Raw genomic sequence first — 21784 nt, forward strand, 5'->3', positions numbered from 1 at the left:
AACAGATTGCTCTGTACTTATTTGAACATTAATATTTATTATTATTATTATTATTAAGGTTGGAAGCTGCCATTTTCTCCAATAGCCCAATTTCTACAAGTTCATGCCCTTATCCTGAGGAAGTTGTAATATCTGGCTAGGCAGGGCATAACCCAAAGAAAGTTGATCACATCTGAGATCTGAACAATGCCAGACAGCTGCAAAATGATATAATGGGACATGTGTTGTTGCATAAAATGATTTTGCATACGGGGAGGAGGAAGGCAAGGGGTAAGATGCCCAGACCCCAACTAAGTTGTCGCAGAGGGAAATTTGGAGCCTTACCAGTGGATCAATAGGATCTGTTTCAAGGAGAATAATCCAATATGTTTTTAAAAACTGAAAGATGAAATCTATTTTCCTGCCTGTTATGGCTCATAGTAGGAGGACTGGTAGTATAAGGTCTTCCTCGTTTTCTTCATTAAGTGTCTTATTTCCCAGTCCAATGAAATCATTATTTTGCAAAACAAGCTTAAGTTACATTTCTTCTTACTGTTTGGGGACTTGATAGCAAAAACCCACTAGTAAGGGAAAAAAATGAACTTTCATTTCTTTTATTTCTGAGCCAACATACAAATATGGCTACTAGAAGTGGTGTTTGGTCAGTGGTTGCAAATTTGTGTCTGACAATCTGTTTAGCTCCAGAAGAATCTGTGCTTCCTTTTCATACATCTGAAAAAGAGGTAAGGCAAAGGTGATTGCATACATTTCCTTCCAAATAACACAACAATGTCATCTTACAAACTTTGAGTCATAGAATAGAGTAGAAGGGATCCTGACAGTCATCTAGTCCTAGTTAGGGCATCTGTAGAGGTAGATGGTGAATCAAGTATTAATATTTTTATAGGATGGGGGATCGGTTTGGATAATGCCTGTGGATCCCAACTAAGCTTGTGGTTTTGTATCTACAAAATGGGGGCCTCTGCAGGAAGGAACCTGCTGAACTGGTCAAAACAGTTTGTCAAGTTGCTGGTCTTGTTAAACACCCTCATCTACATGACCGAAGAGTCAGCTGTGTTACCATAGAGACAACTGAGTAATGCTGCTTTCCAAGAAGGGATAAGTTGTCCATATACTCTCACCTGGCTGGAGGTGGCATCTTTTAAAGTAGAAGAAAAATAGTTGGGGCTGCTGTGTGTGAGTTTGGCTGAATCTGGAAGCAAAGGAGACACAGAGGCTTGACTGCCACTGTGGGCGGAATTGAAAACTGGCTTTGGGGTCTTCACCTTGGAAACTTAGTGGGGAGGCAATAGCTGTTGGAATGCTAATGCTGCGAGTCCTTCTATACTATCCTCAAAAAAAAAATTTTTTTTTGATTGTGTGTGTGTGTGTGTGTGTATATGTAAATAAAGCCATCCTAAAGACATTAGAGTCTTCACTGACCTTTGTTCCAAACAATTAAACCCTGGGTCAGTGCTGGCACCTCTGGAGTCCCTTGCTGCTCCAAGATTAGGGTGCATGCAGCGAAACTGCTCATCACAAGGAAAGCACTCACCTGCTGCCACTCTGCTTCTGTGCTGTGTTTATAGCCAAGTAAGTGGCACATGCCATGAGCAATCGTTACCTGTGCGAGGGGGAAAATATTTCAGAGTTTCACTTCTGCCCTCCGTGTTCAAGGATCACATTTTATTGGAAACAAACAAAATAATGAACAGGTGACTTTGTTCATTATAATTCTCTTCCATGGTTTTAGGGCTAGGCTTTGCTACCAAGTTACTTGGAATTCATTTCATGGAAATCACTGGGGCTTGTCTCAAAAATAAGCAGGCTTGCTTTAGAAAGCAAAAAATATTTGTTCAGTCTTTTACTGAAATTCAGTTGTGTTTCTTCACTTGTCATGTGTCTTAATTGGAACGGCCAAGATGTTTACTTTTCAGAGATCACCCATCTTATTTATGTATTTATCTATCTACCAATCAGTCATTACATTTATATCCCACCTTTGCTGCAAAGAGCTCAAAGTAGTGTACTTTCCCCTCCATTTTTATCCTCACAACAACCCTGTGATGATATTGTGGTACAGAATCAGAGAATAGTAGAGTTGGAAGAGACCCCAGGGGTCACTGAGTTCAACCCCCTGCAGTACAGGAATCTCAGCTAAAGCATCCACGACAGATGGCCTTCCAACCTCTGCTTAAAAACTTCCAAGGAAGGAAAGTCCACCACCTCAAGAGGGAGACCATTCCACTGATGACCATCAGAAATTCATTCCTGGAGTTTAGTTGGAATCTCCTTTCTTGTAACTTGAAGCCATTGGTTCAAGTCCTACCCTCCAGAGTAGGAGAAAACAAGCTTGCTTTATCATCCACGTGACTGCCCTTTAGGTATTTGAAGATGGCTATCATATCTCCTGTCAGTCTCCTCTTTTCCAGGCTAAACATACCCAGCTCCTTCAACCATTTCTCACAAGGCTTGGTCACCCTCCTCTGCACACCTTCCAGCTTGTCAACATCCTTCTTAAATTGTGGTGCCCAGAATTGGACACAGTATTCTAGGAGTCCATTTGAGGGTGTAGGTAAAGAAGCAAGCTCTTAGCATTGGAGGCAGGGGGTACAGTTGCCCCTGGTGCCCTGACTGGTGCATTCCTTTGGTTCTGCAGTCCTAGGGCAACTGTGGTTAGCAGCTGTAGTTGCGCAAAGAGTCTTAGGGAGCAATGGCTTAGATGAAACAAAATATGCCTGCAATGTGTTTGGTTTTTGTGAAAATCTAATAGCATACATAATGCTAGAAGGAAGTGGGGAAATGAAAGAAGCGTCTTTTGTAAATTGAGAAGACCAAGCAAGTTTTAGGCTAACTTGTTAGAACTCTAAAGATAAAAACCAACTTAAGTAGCAGAATAACTGAATTAGTAAACATATACTTACTGTAAGAATACTGTAGAAATCTTCCTTATTCTCCTCACACTCTTGATAGATATGTTCTACTCCAAGAAAAATGTCTCCCAAATTGTATTCACCTCGAGCACAAGGCTGAGGTAGCTCCCCTGCTGTCAGATTCTGTGAAGGGAACAGGCCCAAACTATGATCCAAAAGTTACAGAGACATATTTTCAAAGTTCCATAAATTTTTTGAACATCCACAATGGGTATCAATGCAGAGATTACATATGTTGAAACACAATATTGATTTCTAAACTCCCTGTAACTAATGGAGCTCGTGTGATTGCCTCTGGGGCAGGAAACTGGAATTGTCTGTTTTTATCTGCATTTTCATTGTGTGGGCCTGGCAACCCACAAATTATCAACTTTGCAGCATGATCCTAACCATGTTTACTCAACTGATTTTAGTGTGGCTTCTAATTAAAGATACTTAGGACTGAAGCACTCTATGCAAATATACTTTAACTTTCTTTGTTGTTGTTCTTACATTGTAAGCTATCCTGTGAGTTCCAAATGGATTCAGGGACAAGATATTAAATTTTGTACATAAATAAATAAATGTACTTTGGAGCAGATCATGCGGAACACCACGTGATAGGGTTGCAATGCTGCACTCTTAAACATACTTACTCCATGGGGTTTTTGAAATAAAATAAAAACATTTAGAATTGAACAGTGCTTTCTTAGCTGTAAAGCAGAATTAGTATCTTACATTGTAGGATTATTTGGTTATACAGAAGCTGGCTATTTGTTTTAAAGAAGCCACAGGCTTTCATCTTCCCCAAATTTAAATATTTCTATGCAGCGTCTGTGTTGTCCTCAATTCTTAACAAGTGTGATTGGTTCATCAAAGGCCCCCAATTACCCACATGTACTTGAAGCCTTAACACATTTTGTAATATGTCCTATTGTCTTGTTCCTGTTCAAGACAAGCCTCATAAGACTGTAGCTGAACTGGAGAATCGTAAGCAAAATGTTTACCTCATGAAAAGGAAAAGATAACACATCAGTGGGGCTATTCTTCCACCTGTAGTTTCTGTTGAGCAGCTGTATGTGCCTATTATTAACACAGATAACACCAAGATCAAACTGCTGCACACCCAAAATGCAACGGAGTTGTTCTATATTCTTGCGAAGTGGCACTCTCCTGATAGGGATGGCTTTCTGCAGGTTACGTATGAGCAGGCTCATAGCTTTAAAAAGTGAAGATGATGCTCTGCAAAGTAGTGCTTTTCCAACATCATTAGACAGTGATAGTTCCAGCAGCTGAAATAGCAGAGAATAGAATCATTGCAGTAGGTTAAGTAACCATAGAAATGTAGAGTTGGAAGGGACTACGAAGGTCATGTAGTCCAACCCCCTGGATTGCAGGAATCGTTTGCCCAATGTGGGGCTCAAACCCACAACCCCAAGATTAAAAGTCTCATGCTCATAGGAGACAAAATATGAATAAGTAAAATCAGCAATGATACATTGGGCAAAAGACATGGGTCATAATATACAATTTGAGTCATGGGAAAAGTTACAGAAAGTGGATTTACGATTTACTGCTTCCTGTTCGTTAAAAGAAAATTATATGAAAATAATAATAATAATAATAATAATAATAATAATAATAATAATAATAATTTATTTATACCCCGCCCATCTGGCCGGGTTCCCCCAGCCACTCTGGGCGGCTTCCAACAAAATACTAAAATACAGAAATCGAACAAACATTAAAAGCTTCCCTAAACATGATGTAAAGGTAAAGGGACCCCTGACCATTAGGTCCAGTCGTGACCGACTCTGGGGTTGCGCGCTCATCTCGCATTATTGGCCGAGGGAGCCGGCGTATAGCTTCCAGGTCATGTGGCCAGCATGACAAAGCCGCTTCTGGCAAACCAGAGCAGCACACGGAAACGCCGTTTATCTTCCCGCTGTAGCGGTTCCTATTTATCTACTTTCATTTTGACGTGCTTTCGAACTGCTAGGTTGGCAGGAGCTGGGACCAAGCAACGGGAGCTCACCCCGTCACAGGGATTCGAACCGCCGACCTTCTGATCAGCAAGCCCTAGGCTCAGTGGTTTAACCACAGCGCCACCTGGGTCCCATTATGTACCGCAACATGATGTACGGATGGTCTAATCAATGTATGATGGTCTAATCAATGTATGTTGGAGGTGCAAAGAGAATGAGGGTACATTTTATCATATGTGGTGGACCTGTAAGTCAGCAAAAGCCTTTTGGGAAATGATGTATAATGAGATTTAAAAAATGTTTAAAATAACTTTCGTTAAAAAAAACAAAGGCTTTCTTATTAGGTATAATAGGAGAAGAGATTCTGAAAGAAAAAAAGGCCCTTTTTATGTATGCAATGACAGTGGCAAGAATGTTGTATGCCCAGGGTTGGAAGGAAGAAAGCCATTGAAAGATGAACGGATATCGAAATTGATGGGACTATGCAGAAATGGCAAAATTGACCGGGAAGATCAGACATCAAGAAGATAATTTTTTTTAGAAATGAATAATTAATTTTATAGAATATATGAAAGAGCACTACAAATATTTAAAAACGTCAGGATTGGATTAGCACTTGTAATATATTGAAAAGGGAGATTTAATAGATTGGATAAAAAATATTTAGTCGCAGAAAAGAAAAGATATTGGAAACCGGGGAAAGGGTGGATGGAAGTCGGGGTTGGAAGAACCCCTAAAAAAATAGTAAAATTGTTATGGACGAATGCAATTAATAGTCTATGCAAAAAACCCACAACTTTTTAAATAAAAAATATAAAAATAAAAATAAGCAGTCTCTTTTCCTGCAGGATCCCATCTAAAGTGACATGTAGACTAGCCTCCACCCCACCCCAGTCCTATAACACTGTGTTCCAACAGTTGTGATTTCCTAGTGTTAGTCAATGTTTTGGGGATGTTTTGCTAAATGCATGTTAGTGTGAGTTTCTAGAGTTGTCTTTCAGAATTTAGCTCCCTTTCCATTGTCAATGGGTGTACAAGTGCATCTTGTTTCTAATGTGCAAGCATATAAATGCACATTCAGAGACACTAAAACACTATGCAGCATAGCTTGCCACTTTATATGCTGCAAGCATATTTTGAACTGTGCAACTGCACATGCTCAGAGGATTATGTTTTTCATCATTGAAACATTGCACAATCCTTGTCCTTTAAATTGGTAAGAGCAGAATATTGCACAATAAATAGTTGCAACAAGGCACAGCTCTCCCACGGGGTAACTGTTTGGTGCCAAAATAACGGTTGCCTGGGGGTCCGTTTTATCTCAAGAAAGTGACACAAGCAAAGGACATGCAAAAGCCTGCTGTGGCTGCATCCCTGCACCGCCTCAGCCAAGGCCCTTCAACCAGCAGCTGCCATATGGGGAAGACATTCTATAATATCTGTAACACTGAGAGCGCAACTATAACAACAGACAAAAATTAAAAGATAGCCATTTTATATATTGGTATTGTTCTGTTGCGTGTGGGTGTTAAACATGTTTTCATGTTACTTGTAAGTTGCCGTGGAAAGGTTTGTATCCTGAAAAGCGGGATGTAAGGAATTGCAATAAGGTAAAGGTAAAGGGTAAAGGGACCCCTGACCATTAGGTCCAGTCGTGACCGACTCTGGGGTTGCGCGCTCATCTCGCATTATTGGCCGAGGGAGCCGGCGTACAGCTTCCAGATCATGTGGCCAGCATGACAAAGCCACTTCTGGCAAACCAGAGCAGCACATGGAAACGCCGTTTACCTTCCCGCTGTAGCGGTTCCTATTTATCTACTTTCATTTTGACGTGCTTTCGAACTGCTAGGTTGGCAGGAGCTGGGACCAAGCAACGAGAGCTCACCCCGTCACAGGGATTCGAACCGCTGACCTTCTGATCAGCAAGCCCTAGGCTCAGTGGTTTAACCCACAGCGCGACCTGGGTGGCCGGTTTGTATCCTGAAAAGCGGGATGTAAGGAATTGCAATAAACCAATGCATAAATATAACAATAAATATAATTCATCATCATCATCAAACTGTTTTCTCGAAAGTGGAATAAAGCGACACAGCTTACCTTCCCCCGCTCCGAGCGCCGGCCCCTGGAGGGGAACCTTCGGCTCGCTCCGGGACTCTGCTTTCCGGTATAGAGGCGCTTCCGCCATAGAGAAGGCGCAGGGAAAGAGCGCCGCCAACCCTTCCCTTCACTTCCCTGCTCGGCCAAGGCCCGCGCCGCTTCCTCTCTGGCCGGCTGGCAGGAGCTACTGCCTGCAACACCTTCGGGACGGAGGCTCGCTCGCTTGGATGCCAGGGCGAAGCGACCCCTCCGATTGCTCCCCTTGCAAGAAGCCCGCCCCGCCTGCAACTGCCCATCGTAGCCCTAAAGCAGGACACCCGCCCCCTGGGAGGAGGGAGGGAAGGAAGGAAAGGAAGCAAAATCCTTCCCTCTCTCCTCCACTTGTTTGCTCGCCTGCCTCCTTCCCGCCTTCTCCCTGCCTGTGGCTAGCGCCAGACGCTGCTCTGTGGGGCTTTCGGCGTGGCTCCTCCGAGGAGACCCAAGGCGGAGACCCACCCGTCCCGAGTTGGCGGACCAACTGCTGGGCGCCCCTGTTCCCTCAACTCAGGACCCGACGCACGCGCGAGAGAGCCACGGGGGAAAGGTCTGCAACACAGATAAACTTAATAAAAACTTATTAAAAGGGGGTGGTGGAGAGAGAAAGAGAGAATCGCCAACTAAGAAGCGCTACCTTTGGCTTCGAGAGTTGCTTCTTTTTGTTGTTGTTTAGTCGTGTCCGACTCTTCGTGACCCCATGGACCAGAGCACGCCAGGCACTCCTCTCTTGCACTGCCTCCCGCAGTTTGGTCATACTCATGTTGGTAGCTTCGAGAACACTGTCCAACCATCTCGTCCTCTGTCATCCCCTTCTCCTAGTGCCCTCCATCTTTCCCAACATCAGGGTCTTTTCCAGGGAGTCTTCTCCTTCTCATGAGGTGGCCAAAGTATTGGAGCCTCAGCTTCGGGATCTGTCCTTCCAGTGAGCACTCAGGGCTGATTTCCTTAAGAATGGATAGGTTTGATCTTCTTGCAGTCCATGGGACTCTCAAGTCTTCTCCAGCTCCATAATTCAAAAGCATCAATCATAGGTGTCATAGGTTCGCCATATCTAGTAAGTACTCAGGATTGAAGCCCTAATGAATTTGAGGCTGAGGCGAGATGAATGCGGGATTTCCAGCTCTTAAAATGTGCCTGCTGTTTCGGCTGTAGAAGGGTTGGGAAGGGCTGCAGCTTTGCAGTATAGCTTCTGCTTTGTTTGCAAAAAGTTCTAGGTTCAAGTCCCAACAACTCTGGGTATGATTGGGAAACATTCCACGTCTGCAGCACTGGATAGATGCTGCCAATCATGATAGACAGCACTACTGGATGGGCTTCCACGGCCCCTGAGATACCGCAGAGGTACAGTATTGCATTTTTTATTTTACCGCCTCAAAAGCGTTCCCTCCTGCGCATGCGCTTCGGGCGGGGGAGGCGGGGTCGGCCTCAGCTTCGCGAGCCCGTCCAAACGACGAGGCGGGGCTCGCTTGGCGGGAGTGAAACGTCACTTCCGTCTCCTGCTCGGAAGAGGCGGGAGTTGCTGCCAGAGGCATCCCGTCGTTCTGGGAGCGTCGCCGAAGCCTCTCTCATAACAGGCGACGCTCGCGGGCGCGCAGGGGGGCAGAGGTGCTTCCGGGGCCCTGAGGCGGCTCTCCGCGGCAGCGGCGGGTGAGGAGAAGTTGCTCTGACTCCGGCGCCCTTCCTGCCCGCTTCCCGCGACAGTTCGAGGCCGGGGGGTGGGGCTGTTATGGCGGGAGGCCTAATTAGGAGGTGCTCGTTTGCAGCCCGCCTTTTCCCTTGACAGGGACCCAAGGCAGCTTACGGATAAGAATCAGGGCAGCTAAAAACATGGGGTGGGGGGGACAAAACAACACGATCATGGCGGGGGGGGGAGGATAGAGTTGGAACTGCATAAAAACATGCCCATAAGTTCCTAAGTGTATTGTACTGGCCAAAGGCCATGACAGACTTGTAGCAATAGCATTCATAAGATAAAGCAGAGGATGTGAGCCAACATCCATGATGAAGGAGAAGGAAGATAACAGACAGAAAATAAATCTAGCTTGATTTCGGATTAAACCGCCAGATCACAAAAATAATGTACAAGCTATTTTATCTAATGCCTTTTTCCTGATTCGTTTTGCAGCCAATGCATTGAGGACCGCTGTCTGTGTTACAAAGCTATTTACTGTCACATATGCAAATAAAGGGTCAGAAAGCAATCTCTTTCGTCTCTATGTAAGGGGTAGGCTAACCTATAAGGAGTGATGCCTGAGGTTGACCACAAATGCAAAGTCTACCTGCCTACGGGACCTTTTTGTAGCAGTCATCCGAGACTGCAGTGGGCTAAAAATGTGGATAAGTACAACAAAAACAGCATGGTATCAGCCCTTCAATTTTTTATTTTATTTGACTCAATATTTCTATTCCGCTTTTCCAGCAACAACTGGAGGCTCAAAGCAGCTCGCAGTAATCACAATATTATTGGAGGTGGTGGGAGAAACCATTGTAAGCACTATTAATATAAAACGCAGCAACTTATAAATAAAGCAAACAACAAGTTTCTGGTGCGCACTGTAATCCAAAATGTTTAGAGGGCACCAGATTGGGGAAGGCTGGCTTGCACCCTTGTTGCTTCAGACAGCAGACTAAATGCTTCCCCAAGCCCCAAAAACTGCCTGTGCATAGAAAACTATGATGTCAGAGAGAAAGGTCCATTGTAACTGTCTCTTAATCATGTTTACTTTCTGTGTGCATGAAGTGTGTGGAAGACCATTCAGTCACTTGAATTTCCACTTGTGATCCAAAATGATCATTTACCACCTTGGTTAAAGTAGGCCTTGAAAAGGAAGAAGCCTAACCTGTATTTTCCCCTGGACAATGACTTGTATTGCCCTTGTATCTCATTTTTCATGCTACATAATGTCAAAGAGGACAATAAGAAAGATGGGAAGATTAAACCTTAGTAAAAGTCACCATATTTTAGTACGGTAATGCATTTTGTTTTAGTAATTTACCTAATTATTGGTAAGGATTCTCCATTCTTTTTGCTTTCCCTGTTAGTAATAAAACAGTAAATCTACAAATTATTTAGGCTAAGGTCTTTAAATATATGTAATTTATATTTGATGTCATGCTCAAGCTGGTCTTGATGAGAGAACTGGTACTGACATTTTCAATGGGATCTCTTGATCAAGTGCTTATGAAGAAAAGCTGTTTTAATGAAAAGGCATTTAATAGAATAGGTTCACATATTGTGATAATGTGATTAAATGTATTAATGATAGATCCTTAATAATATGATTCAGCACTAAGTGTAGCTAATTTATTACTAGAGCATATGAGAAATATTTATATTTTCCAGAAACAATTTCTTAATTAAAAGAATTGTACTGATATTACAATATGTCCTACTTATTTTGTTTTGCAGATTATGAGAACAATGGGTTAGGAGTTGAAAGCTACCAGATTCTAGGTGGGAGAATCTATTGCGTAGATGGCTGGTTGTGAAGATGAATCCCAATACACCATTTAGTGGACAGCCACCCAGAGTTTTCCAGACTCCACCTGGCACTTCAGCAGGAATATTTCCAGTTCAGCCACCATTCCAGTTCAGTCAGCTTTCTGCCTTTGGGCAGAACAGTGGACTGTTAAAGAATCCAGGGTTTGCACCCCACTCTGACTTCACCATAACTTCAGGACTGCAACCTTCAGGGCAAGGTTTAGGATTTGGGCAACCCCCAGGATTTACCCAGCCTTTTTCCCTTGGACAAACTACTTCCTTTGTGACTTCTGGACCAACTAGCTCTTCCATTGCTGGCAAGCAAGGATTCAATTTTAAACCACCTACAAGTCTTGGGGGTTCTCAGAATACTTCTAGCTTTGGAGCTACGTCTGGAGAAACTTCTGGTAGTAGTTTTGGGAGGCCAGATTTCAGCTTCAAACCCCCCGAGAATGCTTTGTTTCAGCCTATCTTTGGCACTGGTTCAGAACAAGAGAAACCGCCAAATCAGATAACTCCAGCTCCATTCACATTTTCCTTTCCAGGTGGTAGTGGATCTGGAAGAGTAGCCCCCTTTGGTATTTCTCAAGAGAGCCACAGTTCAAGTGTAAATACAAGCTTCAGCTTTTCAAAACCAGCAAGCAGTAATACTTTAGTGCCTTCATTCAGTAGTCCTTTACCAAGCAAGATCACAGAGGATGATAAAAAAAGGCCAATAAGTATCTTTGGAAACCCTGGTAGTTTTACTTCTTTTTCTAACTCATCTGTTGGGTCTTTGGGAGATAATTTTCAAATTAATAAATCAAGCAAACCAGAACATGAAGAATTGCTACCTTCAGGTGAGTCACTCCCCATCCTTGGGAAGGGAAAAAAGAGGAAAGAAGAGCAGGAACATTCTCCAAGAAGACATGATTATGATGCTGTGGATGAGCCAGAGCTGCTGGCAAGGAGCGAACATTCTTCCGTTAAGCGGACACTCAGGCTGAATCGGCCCCGTGTAGGTGGCCTCTTTAACAGAACATTGCAAGATGTGCTGAAAAGCAATAAGAAGGATTCCAAAATGGAAAGAGTTTCTCTAGAATCTGGAGAAATTGAGCAGACGAGTATGGCAGGGGGAACTCAGTCTGGTTTTGCAATGGTTAGGTCATCAGCAACAATGAAAAAGGAAGAAAATAAGGCAGCACTGAAGGAAGGTAAGCATCAACCCCAACCCCAGCAAGAATTAGTATAATGAGAACATGGCAGTCACTTTTGATTTAACTTTGGTATATTTTATGTTGTTGTTTAGTTGTGTCCGACTCTTCGTGACTGCATGGCCCAGAGCACGCCAAGCACTCCTGTCTTGCACTGCCTCCCGCAGTTTGGTCAAACTCATGTTCGTAGCTTTGAGAACACTGTCCAACCATCTCGTCCTCTGTCGTCCCCTTCTCCTAGTGCCCTCAATCTTTCCCAACATCAGGGACTTTTCCAAGGATTCTTCTCTTCTCATGAGGTGGCCAAAGTATTGGAGCCTCAGCTTCAGGATCTGTCCTTCCAGTGAGCACTCAGGGCTGATTTCCTTCAGAATGGATAGCTTTGATCTTCTTGTAGTCTTCTCCAGCACCATAATTCAAAAGCATCAATTCTTCGGCGATCAGCCTTCTTTATGGTCCAGCTCTCACTTCCATACATCACTACTGGGAAAACCATAGCTTTAACTATACGGACCTTTGGCGGCAAGGTGATGTCTCTGCTTTTTAAGATGCTGTCTAGGTTTGTCATTGCTTTTCTCCCAAGAAGCAGGCGTCTTTTAATTTCGTGACTGCTGTCACCATCTGCAGTGATCAAGGAGCCCAAGAAAGTAAAATCTCTCACTGCCTCCATTTCTTCGCCTTCTATTTGCCAGGAGGTGATGGGACCAGTGGCCATTATCTTGTTTTTTTTTATGTTGAGCTGCAGACCATATTTTGCGCTCTCCTCTTTCACCCTCATTAAAAGGTTCTTTAATTCCTCCTCACTTTCTGCCATCAAGGTTGTGTCATCTGGATATCTGAGGTTGTTGATATTTCTTCCAGCAATCTTAATTCCGGCTTAGGATTCATCCAGTCCAGCCTTTCGCATGATGAATTCTGCATATAGGTTAAATAAGCAGGGAGACAATATACAGCCTTCTTGTACTCCTTCCCCAATTTTGAATCAATCAGTTGTTCCATATCCAGTTCTAACTGTAGCTTCTTTTCCCACATAGAGATTTCTCAGGAGACAGATGAAGTGATCAGGCACTCCCATTTCTTTAAGAGCTTGCCGTAGTTTGCTGTGGTCGACACAGTCAAATGCTTTTGCGTAGTCAATGAAGCAGAATTAGATGTTTTTCTGGAACTCTCTGGCTTTCTCCACAATCCAGCACATGTTTGCTATTTGGTCTCTGGCTCCTCTGCCCCTTCAAAATCCAGCTTGCACTTCTGGGAGTTCTCGGTCCACATACTGCTTAAGCCTGCCTTGTAGAATTTTAAGCATAGCTTTGCTAGCATGTGAAATGAGCGCAATTGTGCGCTAGTTGGAGCATTCTTTGGCACTGCCCTTCTTTGGGATTGGGATGTAGACTGATCTTCTCCAATCCTCTGGCCGTTGCTGAGTTTTCCAAACTTGCTGGCATATTGGGTGTAGCACCTTAACAGCATCATATTTTAAAATTTTTAATACCCAGTAGTTCAGCTGGAATATCATCACTTCCACTGGCCTTGTTATTAGCAGTGCTTTCTAAGGCCCATTTGACTTCACTCTCCAGGATGTCTGGCTCAAGGTCAGCAACCACACTACCTGGGATGTACAAGACATCCATATCTTTCTGGTATAATTCCTCTGTGTATTCTTGCCACCTCTTCTTGATGTCTTCTGCTTCTGTTAGGTCCTTACCACTTTTGTCCTTTATTATGGCAATCTTTCTACGAAATGCTCCTTTCATATCATTTTCTTGAACAGATGTCTGATTTTCCCCATTCTGTTATTTTCCTCTATTTCTTTGGATTGCTCATTTAAGAAGGTATATTTTATAGATGTTGCATTTTACAGCCAAAACACATGCCACATGCTTTTGCCCAGCTGGGATGTGTCTTTGTACTGTGTTGATGCCTCTTGCTTTCCTCCATGGAGGACAGAGAGGCTGTGTGCATACATATGTGCTCCCTCCTTCCCTCCCTCCCTCCAACTTTCACATGGTTGGACAGTAGTCTGGTTTACAATGATCTGACTTTTTCTCTTCCTCTGGCTCTGCTCATCACTGGCAAGTGGGCAGTCCCTGGAAGGTTGCCCATTTTTTCTCTGTTTTGTTTGTTGTTTTGCATTCATTATTCTGTGGTGTCTACTTAATAATAAATGATTTAAAAAATCTACATCAATGTTTGCTATAATGAAAGGCTGTTTCTCCCCTTAAGAGTCTACCATCTCAAGCCCTTTGCGTCGAAATCGGAACAGTGGGAGCGCAGAGAGCCTTGGAGGCTTGTCATCAAGTGACCTTACAGCTATCCAGTACAAAAATATTCCGGACCATCTAAATAACAGAAATGTTCTTGAGAATCACTTCAAGAAATTTGTTCAAATCCAACGGATCCGTACCAATGTAAACAAAAAGATGGCTACTATACACTGTTTTGATCATGTGAGTTCTTAAATATTAACAGAAAATCAGAAGTGTAAGCTTTTACATGTATAGTCTTTGTACAGATATGTGCTAGTGTGAAGGATGGATAACTAATATAATAATAAATAATGATAATTTAGAATTATTCCCACTACAGCCTCTCATTCTCGAAATTCCTGGGTTGACAAATAGACCTTTATAATATGGAAAATGTTGGTAGTAGGGTAATGTTAGCTGCACTCTAACTTAGGGCACAAGTTTTGTTGAAAGCACTAATATTTCAGGGTCTGTGATGATGAGATGCAAATATTGTGGGAATGACCAGCTCAAACATTTCCTGCAGTTGTTTATTGGCAAGTATTGCCTGTTGCTCTATATATTCATAGTAAAAATTGCAGCCGCCTCAATAGGAAAGTCCTGGGGAACAGTAACAGTAATTTTCAACAAATTAAGACAGGAAAGCCTTGACAATACTAGTGTTTCAGAATGAATTTCATTATTTCTGCAGCCACAGCACCTTAGAGACAAGAAATTGCACACCTTGCATAGAATGCAGAGGATTTATATTGGATGCATTCCAGAGTTTTGGCACTTGACTATCCATCTGTTAAGGGTAGCAAGTAGCTTCACAATGGGACACTGGTCTCAGGAATGCATTGGGATCACTTATCAGATGCAGTGGGAATTGGTTCAAAAAGGTAACACTGCACACTTACTGAGAGGAAGCATGCTTTCCTAATGCCTTCCTAAAAATATTTGGTAAAAGTGGCAACGTGAACCTCGGTTTATAGAAGGTGGGCACATTTTGTGTCATTGAGGTGGCATTTGGACAGATGGATCTTATCAGAATTGTAGAGTTGGAAGGGACCCTGAGGGTCATCGTAGGAATAGCTTGGACACAAACACACACACACAAAAAGGAATAGCTTGGACACATAATATTGTTCTGAAAGGCCCATTGCAATGTGCAGCTTTTTAACATCCTTCTCCAAAATGTTCTCCCCTAAAGGTTCCTGTTGTGAATGTTCTTCCTTTTCATTGTGAGGACATCTGTTCCACACAGTTGTGGTTGGGTTTATTGCTTCTAACAGGAGGTGGTTTCTTGCATATTTGGAGTTCACCTTTACAGATTTTTGGCTATGTTTTATTCCTTGTGCGCTATTCTAATTGCTTTTCTGCTTAGTTGGCCCCTCCACTGGGTGCAGTGCTTTCTCTTAAGTGGGCATGTCAGCTATAGTTTATCTCACACTGAGAGTGGGTCCTACCAGAGAAGAAGGTGGGGGCTCTGTATAAGCCCTGCCTCCAAAGCCTATATGGGGGAATGGTCTTCACAAAGTTGTTATCCTGTCTCCAAAGAGAAGGGACACTCACGGTAGGTGCAGGTGTTTTGTTGATGAAGTTATCAGGTATTTATTTATCTGTGGTTAGCACATGCTATATAACATATGATATACCATTCTAACCCCAACTGGCCCTTCTACGGAATACTGTTTTTCAGGCATCTGCAGTTTTGGCCAAGAAGAAAGCAAAGGAGTTACATAAAGAAATAGTGGCCTTTTGGCACAAGAAGAAAGCAAGTAAGTTGCCTGATTGTATACTTGTAAAATGCCTGCTAGCGGGTTGGGTTTATGTTTCAGAGGAAGGGTCCTCTGCAATCATGCATTGTACAGCTCTGGAGCGCAGCAGAGGCCACCATGGAGAGGGGCTGCTCAGGGGTGGCTCCCTCCCTTTGGGGGTGCTCTCTGCCTCTTGCTTCGAGTGTCTTTTTCTTTCCCCAGACTTTCTGTCCTTTTCACTTTGGTTGATGAGTTTTGCTTGGATCCTGCTTTCTCAGGTTCTCCCCCCCCCCCCCCGAGCTTTAATGTATTAGATGAAAATCCAAGCCTTACCTCTAGCCACAGCAGTACTTTATGGAGCCACAGGGCCAGGCCACATCCATGGCTAGGGTGCAAAGTGTGTTGTGGGGATGGGGGTGGCCACAGCAAGATCACTCCAGCAGCTTGTTCGAAATTAACCTTCCACTGATAATTTATTCTATGGAAACTCATTTTTAGAAATGTATAGTTTCATAAAAAGGGACAAAGGGGGAATCCAGAAAAAAATGAAAATCTGGTAGAAGCATGGTATAAAGGAATGCCCCATATGTGACTGGGTATATGCCAGTAAACTGATCAGTAAAATCAGAAGCAAAGTGGTACAATGCACTTCAGTGCCATTAAAATCAATAGGGCTGTGTTAGCGGCTTTTGAAACCATCAACCATAACATTCTTCTGGACCGTCTAGAGCAGGGGTCCCCAAACTACGGCCCCCGGGCCGGATGCGGCCCAATCGGCCTTCCAATCCGGCCCGCGACGACCCCCGCCGCCCGCTGCCGCCGCCCGCTCTCACGGCGCGCGGCGCAGCGGCGATCTGAAAAATCGGCAAAAAATCGCCGAAAATCCTTTGTGCGCATGCGTACGGGCCTCTCCCGACCCGGAAGAGGTTATTTCTGGTGCACTTCCGGGTCGGGGGAGGCCCATACGCATGCGCACAAGCGATTTTCGCCGATTTTTTTTCCGCCCGTGTGCGTGTGCGCATGCGCACGGGCGCGCACTCCCCCGCCCTCCGGCCCGCTGCGCGCGCACTCCCCTGCAGTCCGGCCCACCGCGCGGTCGGCGCGGCGGGCACCGGCCCGCCGCTCGGTAAGTCTGGGGACCCCTGGTCTAGAGGAGTTGGGAGTACTGTTATACAGTGGTTCCGCTCCTTCCTCCTGGGCTGTGTTCAGAAAGTGACCTTTGGCCTTTTCTTACATTGCTATGAAAAAATCTTGCTCATTGTTATAACCCATTTACATATTGTATAATATTTGTGTTATAACAATGCTGTGCCTATGAATGATATCACTTTTATATTGATATAAAATATGTCTGCATATTATTCTGCAACATCTAATCCCCATATATGTTAAGTAGCCTGCTGTGTCCTGGGCCGTGTTCAGAAAGTGGTGTGGGGGGGGGATGAGTGTTCAGGCTCTCACTTGTGGGGTGCCTCAGGGCTCTGTCCTCTCCCCCATGCTTTTTAACCTCTACATGCAGCCGCTGGGAGAGATCATCAGGGGGTTTGGGCTGGGTGTTCATCAGTATGCGGATGATACCCAGCTCTACCTCTCTTTCAAATCAGAATCAGTGAAGGCAGTGAAGGTCCTGGGTGAGTGTCTGCAGGCGGTTGGAGGTTGGATGGCGGCTAACAGATTGAGGTTGAATCCTGACAAGACAGAAGTACTGTTTGTGGGGGACAGGAGGCGGGCAGGTGTGGGGGACTCCCTGGTTCTGAATGGGGTAACTGTGCCCCTGAAGGACCAGGTGCGCAGCCTGGGAGTCATTTTGGACTCACAGCTGTCCATGGAGGCGCAGGTCAATTCTGTGTCCAGGGCAGCTGTTTACCAGCTCCATCTGGTATGCAGGCTGAGACCCTATCTACCCACAGGCTGTCTCACCAGAGTGGTGCATGCTCTGGTTATCTCCTGCTTGGACTACTGCAATGCGCTCTACGTGGGGCTACCTTTGAAGGTGACTCGGAAACTACAACTAATCCAGAATGCGGCAGCTAGACTGGTGACCGGGAGCGGCCGCCAAGACCACATAACACCAGTCTTGAAAGACTTACATTGGCTCCCAGTACATTTCTGAGCACAATTCAAAGTGTTGGTGCTGACTTTTAAAGCCCTAAATGGCCTCGGCCCAGTAGACCTGAAGGAGCTTCTCCACCCCCTGAGGGCCTTCTGGTGGTTCCTTCACTGCAAGAAGCAAAGTTACAGAGAACCAGGCAGAGGGCCTTCTTGGTAGTGGCGCCTGTCCTGTGGAATGCCTCCCACCAGATGTCAAAGGAAAAAACAACTACCAGACTTTTAGAAGACATCTGAAGGCAGCCCTGTTTAGGGAAGCTTTTAATATCTGAAGGACTATTGTATTTTAATATTTTGTTGGAAGCCGCCCAGAGTGGCTGGGGAAACCCAGCCAGATGGGTGGGGTATAAATAATAAATTCTTCTTCTTCTTCTTCTTCTTCTTCTTCTTCTTCTTCTTCTTCTTCTTCTTCTTCTTCTTCTTCTTCTTCTTCTTCTTCTTCTTCTTCCTCCTCCTCCTCCTCCTCCTCCTCCTCCTCCTCCTCCTCCTCCTCCTCTTCTTCTTCTTCTTCTTCTTCTTCTTCTTCTTCTTCTTCTTCTTCTTCTTCTTCTTCTTCTTCTTTTTTATTTCTAGTAACAGTTGGTTCATTGGTTGCATATGAATAAAAGGTCCCATGTTTGATCACTTAGTTTAATCTCTAGTCTTCTATGTCATTCAATTTGCAAAGGTCCTAATAAGAAAGACTATTCCTCTAAGGAGCAGAAGGCAGACGAAAGTGAAGGGAGGCAAGCCAGTGAACAACCGAGTCATCAGCATTCTCCACATAGCAAGTCCTTAATCCGTTCCACTGGTAGCGGAAACTTGTCAAACAAAAGGTATGTGTCCATCAGTAGAGTCTTGGTATAAAAATTAATGTACTGTAATGTATCTGTTGTAAGTGCTGTAGATCAGAAATAGGGAATCTGTGGCCCTCCAGAGGTTGTTGGACTACAACTCCCATCAGCCCCAGCCGAAATGGCCGGTGTTCTGGGATAATGGGAGTTGGGAGTCCAACAGCATCAGGAGGGCCACAGCTTCTTCATCTCTGATTTAGAGAGAGAGGTTTCAAATGGGAAAATCTAGTTCTGTTATGTAGCAGCAGTTTGATTATAAGGGCATTTCCTGTAGAGTAGAATTTAGAATGGTGTCATTGAAGTCATTGCACTTGATGTGGTCCACTGCAGGCAGAAGGATCAGCAAAGGACATAGCAAAACAGAGGGTGTAACAGTTAACATGGTTTCCAGGTTGACCCATGTTCCCCACAAACCACGTCCACCTGCCACACACCTGACCTGATATATGATGTCAGGTGTAGGGCAGGTACAGACATGGTCACAAAGGAGCAAGTGGGAACTGAAAGTGAACTTCCCGCTGTTCCTTTGCAAATGGAATCCCCTGTCAGCACTGAGCATGCATGTTCCATTTGGAAAAGGTTTGCATTCAAATCACCTCATTTTAGGAGTTACTGAAAACAGAGCAAGCCTCTTGGAAGACATGGTCCTTGGTCAACTGACTGGTGCTGGAAGCACACCTTCATAGGAGGTTGCTGTAACTGTTGCTTACAGCAAATCCCCTTTGAACTTTGGCAGCTGTCAAGTGCCTGATGTCATCATAATGTCAAGTGACTGGTGGGTGGTGTTGCCCCCCCCATCAAAGGTGGCCTGTGAAAGGAATAGGATCTGAAGATCTAGTCTGCCAGTCAGATCCAGTTCCCTGCCCTTGTGTTCCATGCAATTCACATGCTCAACATGTTATGGGGAACTGGAAACTCCTGTGCGCCCTGAGTCCTGCCTAGCTCCTTCCTTTCCACTCAGTTGAGGAATGTGAATTTGTCTTCTTGGTTATAGTTCTCCAGCTAAGAAGCAAGGCCTTAAAAAGTCTCTGCAGTTTGAAGCCTATGCCTTTGATTCGGGTTCTGAAGGCCATGGTCCAGAGATTTTTGAAGCCTCAGCATCCTCTCTTAGCAGCCTTGTGGGCCTAGTGGCTGAAACCTCTGAGGACAAGTATCGTGTTCTAGACCAGAGAGATAAAATCATGCGGCAAGGTAAGAGTTTATGAATTTGGATTGAAAAAATGTCTGGGATACATACTGGGCTGTCCAGGTGATTCACATCCACAATGTGAGTGGGTGTGAATGCATCACACAGCTGTGTAAATATCACCACCAAACAGTGATGGGGGAGTATGGGAAAACATTGAATTGATTCCCCCTGCACATAATCTAAATCTCCTGAGATCATATTTAGGATTTAGTTGACAAATCAGTTAGTTTACTAATATAATTTAACTGACTAAATAGTTAACAAAACTAAAGAAGTACTCCATGTTAGTTTTACATGCTGTATAAATATAATTTTTTCCCGAAGACTGAAGGTATGGAACTGAAATATTTCCTTTGGGGTGAGGAGCAAAAATTTTTTTAAAAATGAAGGCACTGAAAACTGCTAACATAGTAAAAACACAATCCTAACCATGCGTACTCAAAAACATGCTCTATTGAATATAATGGGACTCCCATGTAAATGGGGTTAGGATTGCAGCCTAAATTAGAATGCCCAAAGATATTTAGCAATTTCCTATAAACCCTTTCCCCATGTTCTCTCCATACATTCCTTCAGCATGTGGAAGGGGTGTGTGTGTGTGTATGTGATGTTTCCCATTCTCCGCATGTTCAACAAGGTGAGAAGGCTCTCTGTGCTTACAACTGAATCTTCATAAGGAGTTTCTCCCAATCCGGGGAGTCGGCCTCCTTGGTCTGTGGGTGACCTGGAAATCTTATGCAGTTCTGCCTGGCAGGTGGGGGTGCAGTCAATAGCCACAAATCTGCTCCACCTGAGGCGAATGGAATACTGGAAGAAGATTACAGTCTCAGGTCAAGCATCCGTGACAGATGACCTCTGCTTAGGAGCCTCCAAGGAAGGAGAGTCCACAACCTCCTAAGGGAGTCTGTTCCCTGTTGAACAGCTCTTACTGTCAGAAAGTTTTTCCTGATGTTGAGTTGGAATCTCCTTTCTTGTAACTTGAAGCCATTGGTTCGAGTCCTACCCACCAGAGCAGGAGAAAACAAGCTTGCTCCATACAATATTGAAGCTGTGCATCTACTCAAGTATATTATTAATTCATTTGGTAAAAGAATGTGTTTTTTGAAATAGAAAATTTCCCATGGGAAAACATTTGGTGGCAGAAAGTTTTTCATCCCACAACACTATCATAGAGAAGGATCTCCCAGAGGGTTCCCTGTGCATGTAAATGGAGTGTCACTTGCACTTAAAAGAGGGAAACATAGCTAGATCCTGGTCTTTATAAAGGCTGGCTCATTCTTATAAATTCTATAAAAAGGATTCCCCCCCCCAAAAATTAGATGATTATTTGTACCAAGTTGACATTTTTTCATGATAAATGCAGAAAATCCCCCCCAGGGCAGACTATTGAAACTTTGATTTTTTTTCCTTTTTAAGCTCGAGTAAAACAAATAGATCTTGGCAAAGCTAAAACATTCGTTGGCACATGCCCAGACATGTGTCCAGAAAAAGAGCGTTATATGAGAGAGACGAGGAACCAGCTTAGTATCTTTGAAGTGCTCCCAGGAACTGACAAGGTAGTATTGAACAAATGCTTTTTGCATTAAGGCATATCTACTAAGGCCCATGCCAAGTACAACCTGGTCACTTATTTGTTATAGTCACATACTAAGGGAAATAAAACTTTGTAAATTACCCCCTCCCATCAGCCTAACTTGGATTGGGTCCTAGAAGAGCATGGAAGCTAAGGACTGTTGGTTGGAGGTGAAAAATGAGCGAAGGGAAATTGGCCTGATCAGTCCCATACCAGCTTGTATCCTGTGCTTCTGCATGTATTCCCAGATGGATATAAGTAAAGTGGTGCAAACCAGCCATAGTTAAATTTAACAAACCTTTGGTTTCATGTTATCTGAAAATATTGACAGAAGTCCTTTAACTTTCTCAGTGAAGATTGAGAGTGATTGGTTCAAAAGATTTAAAACAGGCATCCCCAAACTGCGGCCGTCCAG

General features: G+C 44.0%; 2 protein-coding genes across 4 annotated transcripts in view; one reads left to right on the forward strand and one right to left on the reverse strand.

The window, feature by feature from the left end:
- Positions 1–577: 577 nt before the first annotated feature.
- On the reverse strand, positions 578–7032 carry YBEY (ybeY metalloendoribonuclease). Its single transcript, XM_035139694.3, has 5 exons — positions 6974–7032; positions 3899–4183; positions 2904–3035; positions 1535–1603; positions 578–711 (listed from the first exon to the last, which is right to left on the reverse strand). Exons 2-5 carry the CDS (start codon positions 4106–4108, stop codon positions 625–627), a joined length of 498 nt encoding a protein of 165 aa, XP_034995585.1. The 5' UTR covers positions 4109–4183; positions 6974–7032; the 3' UTR covers positions 578–624.
- Positions 7033–8220: 1188 nt separating this feature from the next.
- Positions 8221–21784, forward strand: part of MCM3AP (minichromosome maintenance complex component 3 associated protein) — a 52581-nt gene continuing 39017 nt past the window's right edge. Inside the window, exons 1-7 of one of the 3 annotated variants that reach the window (XM_060282468.2) lie at positions 8221–8350; positions 10419–11683; positions 13904–14127; positions 15608–15686; positions 18442–18589; positions 19602–19798; positions 21213–21352. In XM_060282468.2, coding sequence (XP_060138451.1) covers positions 10501–11683; positions 13904–14127; positions 15608–15686; positions 18442–18589; positions 19602–19798; positions 21213–21352 — 1971 coding nt within the window. In that variant the 5' untranslated portion in view covers positions 8221–8350; positions 10419–10500. Of the gene's footprint in view, positions 8351–8502; positions 9497–10418; positions 11684–13903; positions 14128–15607; positions 15687–18441; positions 18590–19601; positions 19799–21212; positions 21353–21784 lie in introns of those variants that run through there. The other 2 variants (XM_035139645.3, XM_035139661.3) reach the window with 2 other exon arrangements.

Source organism: Zootoca vivipara, chromosome 1, assembly GCF_965207765.1.
Source record: "Zootoca vivipara chromosome 1, rZooViv2.hap1.1, whole genome shotgun sequence".
Taxonomy (NCBI): Eukaryota; Metazoa; Chordata; class Lepidosauria; order Squamata; family Lacertidae; genus Zootoca; species Zootoca vivipara.